Raw genomic sequence first — 15,333 nt, 5'->3', positions numbered from 1 at the left:
TTGTAATTAGAGGATTTGTACAGACGAAATCAGATTGCACAAAATATGATTACTTCTATAGTTGTATTCTGATTCCCCAACACTTATAAAAGGGGAACTTCTATATTCCATGTTCAGCTAAATTAAAAATATCATTTCTCTTTCACAACCTATGACATTAGCTGCACATTGCATTGCAAAGCCACCCTTGGCCTGCACCAGAAGAATGTAATGCACCAGCCAGCTGATTGAACCAAAAACTTTTTCACAAGTCTTCAGAAATGTTGAGGTATTTGTATTTTCAATTGCATTGTGTTATTTTATCACCCATCACCCTGTAGCAACTTCCTGTTCAGGTATTTTTATTTGATTTGATTTCTGGTAACTCAAAAAAGTCCCCTGCTGGGGGAGTCGAACCCTGGACCCTTTTAGAGTTCTAACCACTGCACTTCTTATACTTTGAAGGTTTACAGTGATTTACCCTATTCACACCACTGACTTAGACTAAGATCATTAAAAATAGTTAAATAAGATATCTTAAAATGAATACAAACTGAATTGTTTGAAGTACTCTGAACATTTCAGATCTCAGAGTGGTCTGTAGGTATAAGTATGCTGAATTGTAGGATTTCAAAATGAAGACGGTTGAACACGATTTAGAGATTACTCCTCACTTTCACTGTAAAACAATGCTGAAAAAGAAAAATATTTCAGAGAGTATAAATATTTCAAAATGGAAAACATCAGGTAACAATGTCCTAAAAACAATGTTTGCTGACTGATAAACTTGGCGGGAGTTTGACCAGCCTGTTGACCAACTGGCTAACTGATATGGATTGACAGACTAGCAGGTTTTCTGACTGGCTGTGTGCCTGGGAATCAGGCTGGCTTAGGCTGTAGACGTGTTCTATCATGAGGGATTTGAGCTCCTTTCCCATTGACTGTAGCCCCATGCAATCTGTATGCCTGTGGTGACAATCAAAACTAAGAACCCTATGTTATGCTCCATCACTGAGAAGCCCAACTGGAGTCAGGATAGAAAACGATCTGATCCAGAGACAGAGAGAGAGAGAGGGAAGGAGGGGGAATGAGGATGAGAAAAAGAGACAAAGTGTCCTTATAATTAAATCAACTCTTATTTCATATTTACCACCACTCTTTTTCATGAGTTACACCATGAAACCCAAGATGTACACAATGTAATTTTCCTTTTAGATGTTTCCTCTTTCTCTTATCGCATTAGCCGTGTCTCCTTTTATGACAAAATGACACTAACAGGAAGGAAGACAAAAAGGAGGTCATAGGGTGAATCACAGACATGCTACAAGTTTGGGTTCTTGCAGTTCTGTAAATCAGTAAAACAAATTGACATATCTAGTAGTGAATGGTGCTCAGATCATCTTTTAAACTAAATATCTGTACTATTAAATTCTTTCTGGCCTTGACAGTTGTTTAAGTGAAACTTCCCAAGGCGTCAAGTGGCAATGTTTCTTTGGCAGAATAGCATACAATTCATCCACTCATTCACCTAGAATGGAAAGGGGTCACCCAACAAGGACAAGTATCCAATAGTTTAGTCTTTCAAAATGATCTTGATTTGAAAAGATTCTTTAAATAAATGTCTTCATTCAAAAAAGCAATTCCATTTAGACAAGTGAAAAGGGTATTCTTTTCCAATAAAATGTTGAGTCAAGGAAAATGATATTAAGTTAAATTATTTTGTAACTAGGAAACTGAAGGGTGGTGCAGTGGTTAGAGCTGTTTCCTCACAGCAGGAAGGTTCCTGGTTCAAAACCAAGGTCACGTGCCTTTTGGGTTTGCATGTTCTCCCAGTTTATGCCTTGGATCTCCGGGTAGTCCAACTTCCTCTCACAGTCCAAAAAACGTTAGCAGATTTAGAACCCGCTGGTCGACACCAGCATCAAAGGAGGCTGTTGGGCTGAAGAAAGAAGCCCTTTAGACTTGGTTAGCCCAAGGCAAAAAGGAGTGACTGACAGGTTCTGGGTAGATTGGAGGACCATCATTTCTTAGGTTGTGGAAGCAAAAACTATGCTATGGAAACTATTGAGACTTCTGGTTGCTCAAGGATGTTCTGGTAAACCTTTGGATGACTCATGAGGGAAATTGGCTCAGGCTGTTCTCAGCAAGGGGGGGACAATTGCTGACATGGACTGGTGATGTTCTGAGACAGTAGAAAGAACAGTCTTAGGAAGGCCCTGTACAGTTGTTGGCTGTCATACCTCTTCTGAGGGCTCAGCTAGGGGAAGGGGTGTTCATTTTGAGGACTTCAAAATTTCATCTCTTCTTTTTGCAGATGATGTGGTTCTGTTGGCATCACTGAGACAGAATCTCCAGCTGTTACAGATTTCAGTTGAGTTCAAAGTGGTTGGGGTGAGGGTCAATGCCCTAAATCTGAGGCAATGGTTCTCTACTGGGAGATGGTGGATTGCTCTCTCTGACCGACTCTGCCTCAGTTGAAGGAGTACAAGTATATCAGGGTCTTGTCCATAAGCAAGTATAAAATGAATCGTTAGATTGACAGACCGGCTGGTGTAACATCAGCAGGAATGTCATGCTAGACTGTCGTAGTGAAGGAGAGCTGAGGTGACGCCTCTGATACACCAGTCAATTTATGTTGGAACCCTCAACTAGGATCATCATGGGCTTTGGGTATTTGCCAAAATAATGAGATCTCAGAAACCAGTAGCCAAAATCAGTTTCCTTCAAAGGGTGGCTCGGCTCAGCCTCTTTTATATTTCTATCAGTCTCTGAGTCCACCCACGAAGCCCTTTCTCTCTATTTTGCAGCACCCAGCCATCTGTGTGAGGTAATCTGTTCCAGACTGTCTAGACTGTCGACTCTCAGCACTGTCGCTTACAAAAAAGCCAGCATGTTCATTGATAACTGGTTAAGGGATTGCATGAAAGTAAATGTCTCAGCAATCACACTCTTTCTGTTTTGAAATCCATTATCTCCTGTGTCACATATTCTTTGTTTTCTACTGCCACTTGTTCATACATAAAAACACACAAACATATACCCACAGAAAAATGACAGATTTGCCTCCCTTCAGCTCAACATCAACTGCTTTGGCATTTTGGCAAACAGCCTTTGTTTACTGAGCCCGTCAATGGGCTATGTAATCGTATATTTCCACTGAGAGTGTCTGTTAGCAAGGACAGTAATTAGCAAACGATTAAGCTCTCAAACAAAAGAGCTTCTTGAGATTATTGGTGCTGAAATTTACAAAGGCTTGTGGCTCAGTAAATAACTTAGAACACCTTGTCAAACGTTGTTTTTGCATTCGGACAAGAAGTTGGTGCCAGGACTTTGGATTTATTACTGTGCTACACTGCTTTGCTCATTGGAAAGCAGAGAGCAACACAAGATGACAACATGGTAAAAGTGCCTCTGTGCCTTTTATATCATGTCATCCATCCATTATCTTGACCGCTTATCCCGTTAGGGGTCACGGGGGGCTGGAGCCTATCCCAGCTGGCTTCGGGCGGAAGGCAGGGTACACCCTGGACAGGTCGCCAACCCATCACAGGTTTAACACAGAGAGACAGACAACCATTCACGCACACACTCACACCTACAGGCAATTTAGAGTGATCAATCAACCTGAGCATGTTTTTGGATTGTGGGAGGAAGCCGGAGTACCCGGAGAGAACCCACGCATGCACGGGGAGAACATGCAAACTCCACACAGAAAGGCACCCGCCCGGCCGGGGATTCGAACCAGGAACCTTCTAGCTGTGAGGCAACAGCGCTACCCACTGCACCACCGTGCAGCCCTATATCATGTCATATTTTTTATTTTTTGATGTTCAGTCTTTCAGTCTTAGTGAAAGCAGCACAGGATCAAAATAAGCATAAGATGGACAGGCGTTTTCTTTGAGCTACATGCAGGGCAAGTTGCTCAAAGCATGTAAAACACTGTTGGTCTACCACCAACAGAGAATGTGTGTACAGTGTCCTCTGCACCTGTGTGATCTTTACACCACCTCACCATCCGTAGCACCTCGTCCTTGTTGAAATGAACCATGTTTGTTCCTCGTGTGACATGCTTACTCTGAAAAGCAGGTCAAAGTGGCTCCATAGTCTTGTCAGCCCTGCTTGTGCCGGACACATATAGCACATGTGGAGACACAAATGCATAGGCACGCAGCACAGACACACACAGCACAGACCCAAGAGACGCTTTTTTAGAACATAACAGTTGTACGCCTCCTGGTTCACTCATGTAAAAACAAGCACATACTTTGTATGAAGAAAAAAAATGCAAGTTTGTTTGGTTTTTTGTCTCTTGTATCCTCATGTACAGGGACCTTGTGATACTGCCAAACATCTGCTGTTCCACCCTCCCAACTCTTTGCTGCTGATGAAGGTGGTGTTTCAATTAGGGGTTTTGTTAATGATGGAAAAAGTTACAAATCTGGCAAAAAAAGTGCAAAAATAAGCACAACAGCATCTTGTATATGGTCTAAATAACAACTAAATAACACAAGTGCAAATTGAGGTTTCTGGTTTTCTGGCTACACAGTTTATTCAACAGGAATTATCTTTGAAATACTGCAGCCACAAGATCATCCAGGGTAGGCAGTAAAATAAAGTTGGCATTCAAGGAAAATATGTTTGCGTTCGTCGTTCGACAGCTGATGCAACAAGAAAGCAAGACATGAAAACATCCTAGTGAGCATTTCGAGAAACATTTGCCGATTTGACAGATAACGTCCTGAAAATTTGGGCCCTTGCTGTGTCTACATTTCTGTTCTTATGCTATTTGACTCAAATGATTATTTCATATTTGCAAAATAGCTTGTCAGTTCTTTGCAGAGAATCTACCAACCAATATGCGATTTATTTGGACTACAATACCCAAGAGGGTCCAATACTGATTACTTTTTAAAATAGTTTTTCACCACCAAAGAAAATAAAGAAAAACAGAGTAGTCATGTCTGCTTGAAAACTTGAATGAAGGGACAGACATTGTGATGATCAACAGAAATGATCACATTGGTGTCTGAAAACATGCCGCTTCTTCGACATAAGAATTTAAACTTCTGAGAATTTACCCTTTCATAACTAAGCCCTTGCACTGCATACGATGCTGATACACGCACCAATTAGGCAGCTGTTAAATGGTTTATTACTAAAAGGGCCTCCAGCATTTCTACTCAACAGATGTTCAGAAGTCATACAGATGATATCACTTCATTTTAATGACAGAGTTTAACGCAGCGATGCCACTAAAAACAAAATGAGATGTTGTGCTGATGGCTGTGATGCAGATGTAAACATGAAATGAAAAAAAACCCTTGAGCTATTGTAATCATCTCTCAATAGCAACAATTTGTCATGATTATTGAAATATACCTAAGGGGGCTTAAAAAGAAACCACCCTGATTTATTTAATGCAAAATAGACTTTTTTTATGTTTGCATATTTCATTTCTTCTCTTAATTAAACTGGTGAGATGGAACGACATTTCATCCTGGGACTGAGCAGAAAAAAGAGCTGTTGAGCTCTGCGGGAAAACTCGATCACAATTAGATGTATGCACAGCCTTTTTCTGAATTCCGAGCAGGTTTCCCATCGGTGAAATTCCTGATGATCTGAGCTGTGTTGAGCGTGCGCTGGGTGCTGATGTGAGCAAAAGAACACTCCAGCAGTGTAGCATTGGTCGGGCTGCTGCAGAGGACTCTGGGTAATAAGGCTGCAGATGAGTGCTACCCAAAAAACAAAATGGGAGAGTGGGGATTGGACGAGGGTGTGTGTGTGTGTGTGTGTGTGTGTGTGTGTGTGTGTGTGTGTGTGTGTTTTTTTTTGGGGGGGGGGCACTTTTTACTCTGCCAGCCATAAGCTCACTCACTGATCTGCAATCCTGAGATGAACCCAAACCAGAGTAAAACATGCTGAAGGTAAAGAACAGACAGTACTGCACACATTAACTTACATAAAGCTTTCATAGACAGGAAAAAACAGTGTGATAGTTTTATTATACTGTTCTATCCCCCCCCCCCCCCCCCCCCAAATTTGAGAAAACATTCAGCCATACATCTTCAGTAGTATCTCTCAGTAATTATATCACCATTATTATCATTACTGTAAGTTTCTGTAATCAATATATTCTATGTTAAAATATATCAACGATTACTTGTTTATGAAAACACAGACTATATTAAACACTGACTTAATCTCAATGATGTCACTCATTGGTTTCTGGAGAAGCATAAATGGCCCCAGTTATGAACAATGATTAACTTCACATTTAGAGTTAAGAAAATATGAGGGATGTACGATTTCTTTGACGATTGGACTCCTTTTGTTGTTTTCAAGTATTTGAAGGGGTTATTCTGCCCCAGCTATCTCAGCTTGGCAGTTAGATAACAGTTTCCCAAGAAAAACTCTGAATCAGGATTTTCCGTTTGTAGCTTTACTCATAAAAACTGTAAAACTGGACACACAAGAAAATATACATTAGTTTCACGCAAGAGAAACCATACAAATGTTACATCTCTCTCATGTGGTAACAGCGCTATAACGACACGAAGCGCTAGCTTGATGCTAACATACATGGGAAATTGCATTGACATGCTAGTGGTTAGCATATATAGATTTCACTGTCGGCGGTTTTAAAATAGACTTTTAACCTTTATCACAAACAATCTGAAACAATGAAACTGAACTAAAAGCACTGTATATGAAAATACTTACAGGCAAATGTTTTCCAAACGCGATATAAGAAGGATTATGTCCGTACCATAGACTATAAACAAAACGGTCCGTACCCATGGCAACATAACTACGGCAAGACCAAGGGTTCAAAATAACTCAAAGCTTTGCTATTACAGCTTTTAGACACTAGATGTCGTAGTTTGGTCACAAACATAACAAGGCAATACACTCCTCGCCTGGTATAACACATTATACCATTATACATTTTTCAAAAGCAACACAAGTTCTGAGACAGGCCTCAAGTACACCTTTGGAGTGCCCTGCTTGACTACCTTAACATCCACCTTCCGAACTTTTTTGTCCTCACTTGGAAAGACATCAACTACAATGCCAACAGGCCATTCATTTCTCTTTGCTTGTGCATCCTTCAGAAGCACCACGTCTCCTTTGTTCAGGTTTGGTTTGTCCACATGCCACTTTTGTCTTGCTTGAAGGGTCACCAGGTATTCCTGCCGCCAACGTTTCCAGAATGCATCAGCTAAAGTTTGGACCTGCTTCCATTGTTTACTGTGGAGATCCTTGAGGTCAAATTGTCCTGGTGATGGCGGCAACACAGTCTCAATTTTCTGTGTCAAGAGCATGGCAGGTGTAAGGACGGCAGGCATATCTGGGTCAGACGATACAGGGACTAGAGGCCTAGCATTCATAATTGCCATAACTTCGGACATGAGAGTGACCAGAACCTCGTGAGACATGTGACAGGTGTTTCTCTTCAACAGCAAAGCGTCCAATATCCTGCGAGCCACACCTATCATCCTCTCCCATGCTCCGCCCATGTGTGAGGCGTGGGGAGGGTTGAATGTCCAGGTGCTACCTTTATCTAGAAGGTAAGTTGCTAGCTCAGGGTCCCCAGATCTTATTTGGAGCTCTTTGCAGGCACCCACAAAGTTAGTACCCTGATCAGAACGAAAAAGACGAACTGGTCCACGAATGGCTGTGAATCTTCTTAGGGCGTTTACAAAACTTGAAGAGGACAGAGACTCTAGAACTTCGATATGCACGGCTCTTGTCACCATGCATGTGAAGATGACAGCCCAGCGTTTATTCTCTGCAACCCCACCTCGGGTGCGCCGTGAGCTGACAGTCCATGGGCCAAACACATCAACACCGACACTTGTGAATGGAGGACCCGGGCTGACTCGATCAGCAGGTAAGCTAGCCATCTGTTGTTCCTCTACTTTTCCTCTTAGCCTTTTACAGATCACACATTTGTGTATGATGTTAGACACCAACCTCTTGCCTCCTATCAGCCACAAACCAGCAGAGCGAAGAGCACCTTCTGTTAGATGTCTCCCTTGATGTGCGACCTGCTCATGATAGTGTCTCACTAATAAGGTGGCGATGTGTTGTTTGTTGGGGACAATGATTGGGTGTCTCTCTTCCCAGGGAGTGTGTGTTGCAGGCATACGCCCTCCAACTCTCAAAAGGCCTTCTGCATCAACAAAAGGGTTCAGCTTCCTGAGAGTGCTGGACTTTGAGACAACATCACCCCTTGAGAGGGACCTGATCTCCTCAGAGAAGGCATCTTGTTGGGCACTTCTGATGATAACTGTTTTTGCCTGTGTCCATACTTCTGTCTTGCTGTTTGTATTTTTACTGCAAGACCTGGCTTTGTATATGAGTTGGACTGTAGCTCGGCAGAGGGCTTTCCAACTTGAAAAGCGCTCAAATCTCCGTGAGCCAAGCCGATTGACAGAGGCTTTGGTTATGAAAGCTGTGATCAGTGGACGTATATCTGCGTCGGCATCAGGTTCTACTAACTCAAAAGTCTCTTGCTTTAAGCAGGTGTCTCTGGACAGGAAAGTTGGACCTTGGAACCAGTTGGTGTGTGACAACTGGGCTGCTGACACAGAGCGTGTCCCATGGTCTGCAGGATTGTTTTCTGTGCTGACAAAGTTCCACTGTTCAGGTCTTGTGGATTTCCTGATGCGAGCAACTCTGTTGGTCACATACACGTAAAATCTTCTGTTTGTATTATGAATGTAGCCTAATACAATCCGGCTGTCTGTGAAGAATGTGACCTTGTGGATATCAATGTCCAGTTCCTCTGTTAATAGGTCTGCCATTTCAACCGCCAGTACGGCAGCGCAAAGCTCCAGCCGTGGAATGGTGTGTTGAGGATGAGGAGCCAGCTTTGACTTGCCCATGACGAACCTGACGTGAGTATGGCCCTCCTTGTCCACTGTTTTTAAGTATGCCACTGCTGAAATGGCCATGGTGGAAGCATCAGAGAAAACACAGAGTTCTCTGTGTTCAATGTAGCGCAAAGAAACAGGTACATATGCCCTTTTTATTTGAAGCTGTTCAAGCTCATGGACTGAGTCTGTCCACAGCCTCCACTGTTTTTCTTTCACAGCTGGGAGAGGGGCGTCCCATTCAAACTGTTCGGCTGACAACTCTCTGACTAAGGCCTTTCCTTGAATTGTAACAGGTGCTGCAAATCCCAGTGGGTCGTAGATACCATTAACAGTGGATAGGATCCCCCTTCTGGTGAACGGCTTCTTCTCTCTAGATACACAGAAGGTGAAGGTGTCAGTCTGCAAGCTCCAGGTGAGTCCCAAACTGTGCTGAAGTGGCAAGGGGTCGATTGTTAGCTCCAGGTTGACTAGGTCTTTAGCCCGTTCTTCTGGGGAGAACGCATCCATCACCACACGGCTATTAGAGGCTATCTTGTGCAGCTTGATGCTTGACTCAGCTAGCATGTCTTTGGTTCTTTTCAAGACAGAGATGGCTTCATCATTTGTGGGGAAAGAGGCCAGGGCATCATCCACGTAGAAGTTCCGCATAATGAACTGCTTGGCTTCTGTACCATCTTCTCCTTCTGCATGTAGGGCTGCCTTCCTTAAGCCATAAATGGCCACTGCTGGAGAGGGAGAATTCCCGAATACATGAACCTTCATGCGGTATTCGGTGATCTGCTTGGTTGGGTTGTTGTCTTCAAACCACAAAAAGCGCAAAAAGTCCCGGTGCTCTTCACGGACAGTAAAGCAATAAAACATCTTTTGCACATCAGCCATCACTGCTACAGGTTCTTTACGGAAACGCAATAAGACTCCCAGTAATGAATTGTTCATGTCAGGTCCCTTAAGGAGAACATCGTTGAGACAAAGGCCCTCATGTTTGGCACTGGAGTCAAATACTACGCGTATTTGGTCTTTTTTCTGTGGATGATAAACACCAAATATTGGAAGGTACCACCGTTCCTGTTCTGTTGTCAGTGCTGGTGCAGGCTCTGCTTGGTCTGAGTCGAACATTGTTTGCATGAATTTGAAGAAGTGATCCTTCATGCCCTTTTTCTTCTCCAGCATACGACGCAGGGATGTGAGACGATTGAACGCTTGCTGCCTGTTATTGGGTAAGCGTGATCTATTTGGTCTGAATGGCAGGGGTGCCACCCAGCAATTAGCATCATCCATGTAAACCTCTTTATCCATGAGGTCGAGAAACAACTTGTCTTCAACTGACATGCCAAGTTTTTCATCATGTGCTGTACTTTGAAACACGTCTTGTCCAAGGCTGTCTGTGTTGTATTTAGGATTGGATGCATGAAACATACCTGGAGGGGCGTGAGGCAGCACTGGAGAATGGATTTTCTCTTTTACCAGTATGTTGCTTGTGCAGGGTTCCAGCATCGAGTGACGGCCACTCATAAGCACATTGGTCTTGAAGGCACTGACACTGTTTGTTTTGTGCGCTCTTCCGAGGCACACATCTCCAATTAATACCCATCCGAGATCGAGTCTTTGAGCAAATGGAGCGTTGTTAGGTCCATTACACTGTTCTCTGACTTTGTGTGCTTGGATCATATCACGTCCAAGTAGGAGTAAGATGGATGCATCTGGGTCCGGAGCTGGAATCTTATCTGTCAGGCACATGAGATGAGGATAATGTCTTGTTACCTCTGGTGATGGAATCTCAGATCTGTTGTCTGGCAACAAGTCACATTCAATCAAGGTAGGTAAAGAGATCTGGGTTTTGCCATCCAGAGACTCCACAATGAAGTTGCTGGCACGTCGGCCTGATGTCTCTACCACTCCTGAGCATGTCTTTAGAGTGTACATTGACCCTGTTCCCTGAAGGCCAAAGTGTTCGAAGAATTTTGATCTGCCTAGTGATTTGTTGCTTTGATCATCTAGAACAGCGTAGGTCTTCAGCGCTCTCTCTCTCTGTCCATTAGGGTACACCCAGACAAGACAGATTTTGGAACAGGATTTTGAGGCATTGACATCTCCGCAGATTTCTGTGCATCTAGACGTCACAGATGTACCGGCTACTGCTTGGTGCTCCCTGCCTTGCTGCTCCTCGCCTTGCTGCTCCCCGCCTTGCTGCTCCCTAGTGTTTGTTTGAAAATCAGTTTTCCATGGAGCGGACCCTGGGTGTAGTGCTGAGGGGTGTCTGTCACTATTGCACTCTTTGCACTGAACAGGTTTGTTGCAGTCTTTAGCAATGTGGGTGGAGGATGCACAACAGCGGAAACAGATTGATTTTTCCTTCAGATACGCCTTTCTCTCCTCTATTGTTTTGTTCCTGAAGCCACGACACTTTCTCAGAGGATGCGGCTTATTATGCAGAGGACACAATTTGTCAGGATCGCCATCTGAAGAGATTTCTGTCTTTCTTACAGCTACTGTTGATTTCACATGCTGGTTAAATGGCTGATAGTTGGGTGAGTAGCTTTTCTCTGTCTTGGTAGCAAACAGTGTTCCCGTTATGTTAGCAAAACTTGGATCATTACGCACCTTTGCTTCTTCACAAACAAAGTTCACAAAGACTGAGAATGGAGGATATGACACTCTGTGTTGCTCTTTGTAGCGTGATCCTACCGTGATCCACCTTTCTTGCAGGTTGTACGGTAGCTTCTGCACTATGGGGCTGACACCACGCGAGGTGTTGAGGTACATAAGGCCAGGTAAGTATCCATCTGCTCTAGCTGCCTCGAGTTCCATAAGAGTGTCTCCTAGCTGTCTTAACTTGTGGTTGTCTTTTGCAGTGATTTTTGGAAAATCATCAATTTTTTTCAGTAGAGCATCTTCAATTACTTCTGGTGAGCCATAGATGTCCTCTAATCGCTGCCATACCATCTGGAGGCCAGCGGATGCACTGTGAATATGCACTGCTCTGATTCTTTTAGCTTGCTCAGAAGAAGATGGACCCAGCCATTTGCATAAAAGATCGAGTTCTTCTCTAGCAGAGAGTTTCAAGTCTTCTGTGGAGTTGATGAATGATGTTTTCCAAGCCCAGTAATTTTCTGGTTTATCGTCAAATGTCAATAAGCCGGAACTCACCATCTCTCGACGCATCAGGTACTTTGCTAAGTCGATAGCAGCGGATGGATTGGACGAGGTGGTGTCATGTAAGGGTGATGACTGAGCTGGATGAGACTGAGGAAGCACACATTTGTCACTCGTGTGCTCGATGTTATGAGGAGGCTCTCCATAGCCGTGAGAATGTCTCTCATTTTTAACAGTATTAGCATGCATTGTGTACAAAGCATCCTCTCTTTTGAATGAATGATGCGGGGCTAACTCAGCAAATGCATACTCACTGCTTTCACTCCGCTGCGTTTCACTATGTAGCACACAGCTTTTTGCTGTTTCACCATTGCCCATGGTTGGCTGGGATGCTGGTGGACGTGTGCCTACTGGTGGCTTTGCATCGGGTGGGGTTGTGATTGCATGTAGCGTATTAGCTGTTTGTGCACTCTGGTATGGCTGAAGAAAAGGATTTTGCACTGATGACTGTGTTGTAGCTCTTCCACTGGGGAACTCAATTGGGATCTGAGGCATCACAGGTCTATGCACTAGAAGAGGAGAGCCGAATTGTTGATACTCATCCTGTGCAGCTGCTTCCAACACATTAGCTTCTGCATCTGCGGCTGCAGCAGCTTTTTCCATTTTCAGCTCATGTAAGCTTGCTTGTAGTATAGCTTGTTGTTTTAACATTTCAGCTTCCTTTTTTGCAAATGAAAGTTCAGTGCGAGCAGCTTCTGCCTTTGCTCGTGCTCTCAGTGCAAGAGAGCTGGCTGTTGAGAGTTTACTGGCTCTAGAGCAGCTGGATATTTCTGATCTTGTCTCCAATAAGTCCATTTCTTCTTCATTATGTGTCATCATGACTGGTAATAGGTCTTCTCTTACAGCATGGAAGGCTGCTGGCTTGTTCAAAAAATGTTGCCTTTTTACTATTCTGCCCCAGCTATCTCAGCTTGGCAGTTAGATAACAGTTTCCCAAGAAAAACTCTGAATCAGGATTTTCCGTTTGTAGCTTTACTCATAAAAACTGTAAAACTGGACACACAAGAAAATATACATTAGTTTCACGCAAGAGAAACCATACAAATGTTACATCTCTCTCATGTGGTAACAGCGCTATAACGACACGAAGCGCTAGCTTGATGCTAACATACATGGGAAATTGCATTGACATGCTAGTGGTTAGCATATATAGATTTCACTGTCGGCGGTTTTAAAATAGACTTTTAACCTTTATCACAAACAATCTGAAACAATGAAACTGAACTAAAAGCACTGTATATGAAAATACTTACAGGCAAATGTTTTCCAAACGCGATATAAGAAGGATTATGTCCGTACCATAGACTATAAACAAAACGGTCCGTACCCATGGCAACATAACTACGGCAAGACCAAGGGTTCAAAATAACTCAAAGCTTTGCTATTACAGCTTTTAGACACTAGATGTCGTAGTTTGGTCACAAACATAACAAGGCAATACAGGGGTAGTGAGGAAAAGAGCAGGATAGGATACCCCCCCTATGGAGTCTATAGACACTGATGGTTGGTTGAACTTTAGTTTAACCCCTGTCACAAAAAAAAGCATTGACATAAAGAATGTTGTTAGTATTATGCAGTAAACATGTTTCATTGTGTTGTGAAAATTGACAACCTTGTACGGCCTCTTCAAGGTTTCCTTTGCTGTTGGGGTCAGCCTCAAGTGGACACTCAGAGAAGTTTCGTTTTTTTTACACCTCTGCACTGGCTTCATTATCAACTCTCAAGGTTGCTGCTTGTTGCATATATACCACGGTAAATGATAACAAACTCTGCAGTTTTTGTCCTCAACTAGCTGTTATTTATTTATTAGTTTATTAATGGCCATTGCCTTGGTTACAATTCAATTTCCTCTGAAGTGTACAGATGCAGGTAGCAGATTGCAAAGAAAAAATTGTACTCAATATCTCTGTAGCATTTGGCAACTAACAAACAGCAGGAGCCATTAGGGACAAAAACAGAGCTCAAAGACTTAATTTCATCAGGTAGCATGAAACAGATGAATTAACATTCTGCGCAAGGGACTGTTTTGTGCAATAACGACTTCATTTTAGCTTATATTTTGTATTACATGTATTTAAAGCGTGTTGCCCTGCCTCCAAGTGGCCAAGAAGGTATTCAAACAAATAACAATATATTGACTGATCCTTTGATTGCTGTAAGACTTTCACATCGGTTACATCCTTTCAAATGTAGCCTTCAATGTAATTTTTTCCCCTGCACAATTTAAATCAGTCAACACAAAGCTGACAGCTAGACTTTTGGGTGAAGGGGTAATTGTGTGTCTGCATTCATTGCACCTTTTGATGTACCATCACTGGGAGGCATACAATACATACAGTAGTCATTTTAATATAAACCTGTGTAAGCAATGTTAAGTATTTAATCTACCGCTTTGCATCAAGTTGCTTTTAATTCTGAGTTTGAAGGCTTAAAAAAAACGTCTTAGAAATTCAGCTGCATGTGTGAATGCAACTAACAGCATAAACAGTGGTAAATCTAAAGCTATTGTTGTGTTTTAAATGTGCTAATTTAAATATTTATTTTCACCCAACAATAAAAACAGCAGTCATTCTCCCTTTTTCTCACTCCTCTAACCCCTCAGGAGAGTGAGGAGAGAAGCTATGTACTGGCTAAGACTTGGAGGCTCTTACCTGGGTTAAAGTGTCCTCCAAGTGGGTACACATCTCACCCACACCCGCTCCCTAAGCCTAGATGATGGATTGTCCTGTATCAAGGTCAGGACAGAAGTTGTGTGCCCATATTAACTACCCTCTTCTACTGATAGACTGTCAAATCCTTTGCGTCCGGGAGCCTCCCATTGGCCCTGATGTAAACAACTGCAGCAACAGCCGCTATGTGGTGCAGGACAGGATGTATTATGTGGATAAAATATATTGCACCAGAACTTTGCTGGAAAATGGGATTTTTCTTCTTTTTCTTTTTTTAAATCACAACCAGTGTTTCACACTGCTCTGTGAATGAAGAACAGGTTTAGTCAGGACATCAGTGGTTTGGGTGATAGCATCACTTTCTTCACTGAATCATAAAGTGAAGTTTCAAAGACAGATCAACTGGATTTAGCTTCCAGGATATCTGTCATGAACTGCATGATTTATTTGAAACAACTTGATTGCTCAAGTCAAGCTTTTGACACAGCTTTTAAAGACAACTGCAGCAGCATTACTTCAAGTTATCATTAAATATAAGTGTGCATAATTTTACTACCTGCATTTTCGTATAGGGCCAAACACATATGTGTAAGTTTCATGCAGCTGTTCTGTACAGTATACAAAAATATGCACTCTACCACTTCACTACTGTT

General features: G+C 42.7%; 1 protein-coding gene across 3 annotated transcripts; it reads right to left on the bottom strand.

Annotated features, from left to right (window-relative positions):
* Positions 1-6,346: 6,346 nt before the first annotated feature.
* LOC117818374 lies at positions 6,347-13,445 on the bottom strand. 3 transcript variants are annotated; one of them, XR_004632350.1, is made up of 2 exons: positions 6,700-13,445; positions 6,347-6,439 (listed from the first exon to the last, which is right to left on the bottom strand). XR_004632350.1 is itself a non-coding variant. In XM_034691227.1 (2 exons), the coding sequence occupies exon 2, from the start codon at positions 12,828-12,830 to the stop codon at positions 6,918-6,920; it is 5,913 nt and encodes a 1,970-aa protein (XP_034547118.1). In that variant the 5' UTR covers positions 12,831-13,004; positions 13,265-13,445; the 3' UTR covers positions 6,370-6,917. The 3 variants fall into 3 exon arrangements, 2 of the variants coding, with proteins under 2 accessions (XP_034547118.1, XP_034547119.1); XM_034691227.1 differs by having other exon boundaries at positions 6,370-13,004; positions 13,265-13,445; XM_034691228.1 differs by having other exon boundaries at positions 6,370-10,582; positions 13,265-13,445.
* Positions 13,446-15,333: the final 1,888 nt, after the last annotated feature.

This window comes from Notolabrus celidotus, chromosome 9, assembly GCF_009762535.1.
Source record: "Notolabrus celidotus isolate fNotCel1 chromosome 9, fNotCel1.pri, whole genome shotgun sequence".
Classification (NCBI taxonomy): Eukaryota; Metazoa; Chordata; class Actinopteri; order Labriformes; family Labridae; genus Notolabrus; species Notolabrus celidotus.
This window is presented reverse-complemented; position numbering and strand designations above follow the sequence as displayed.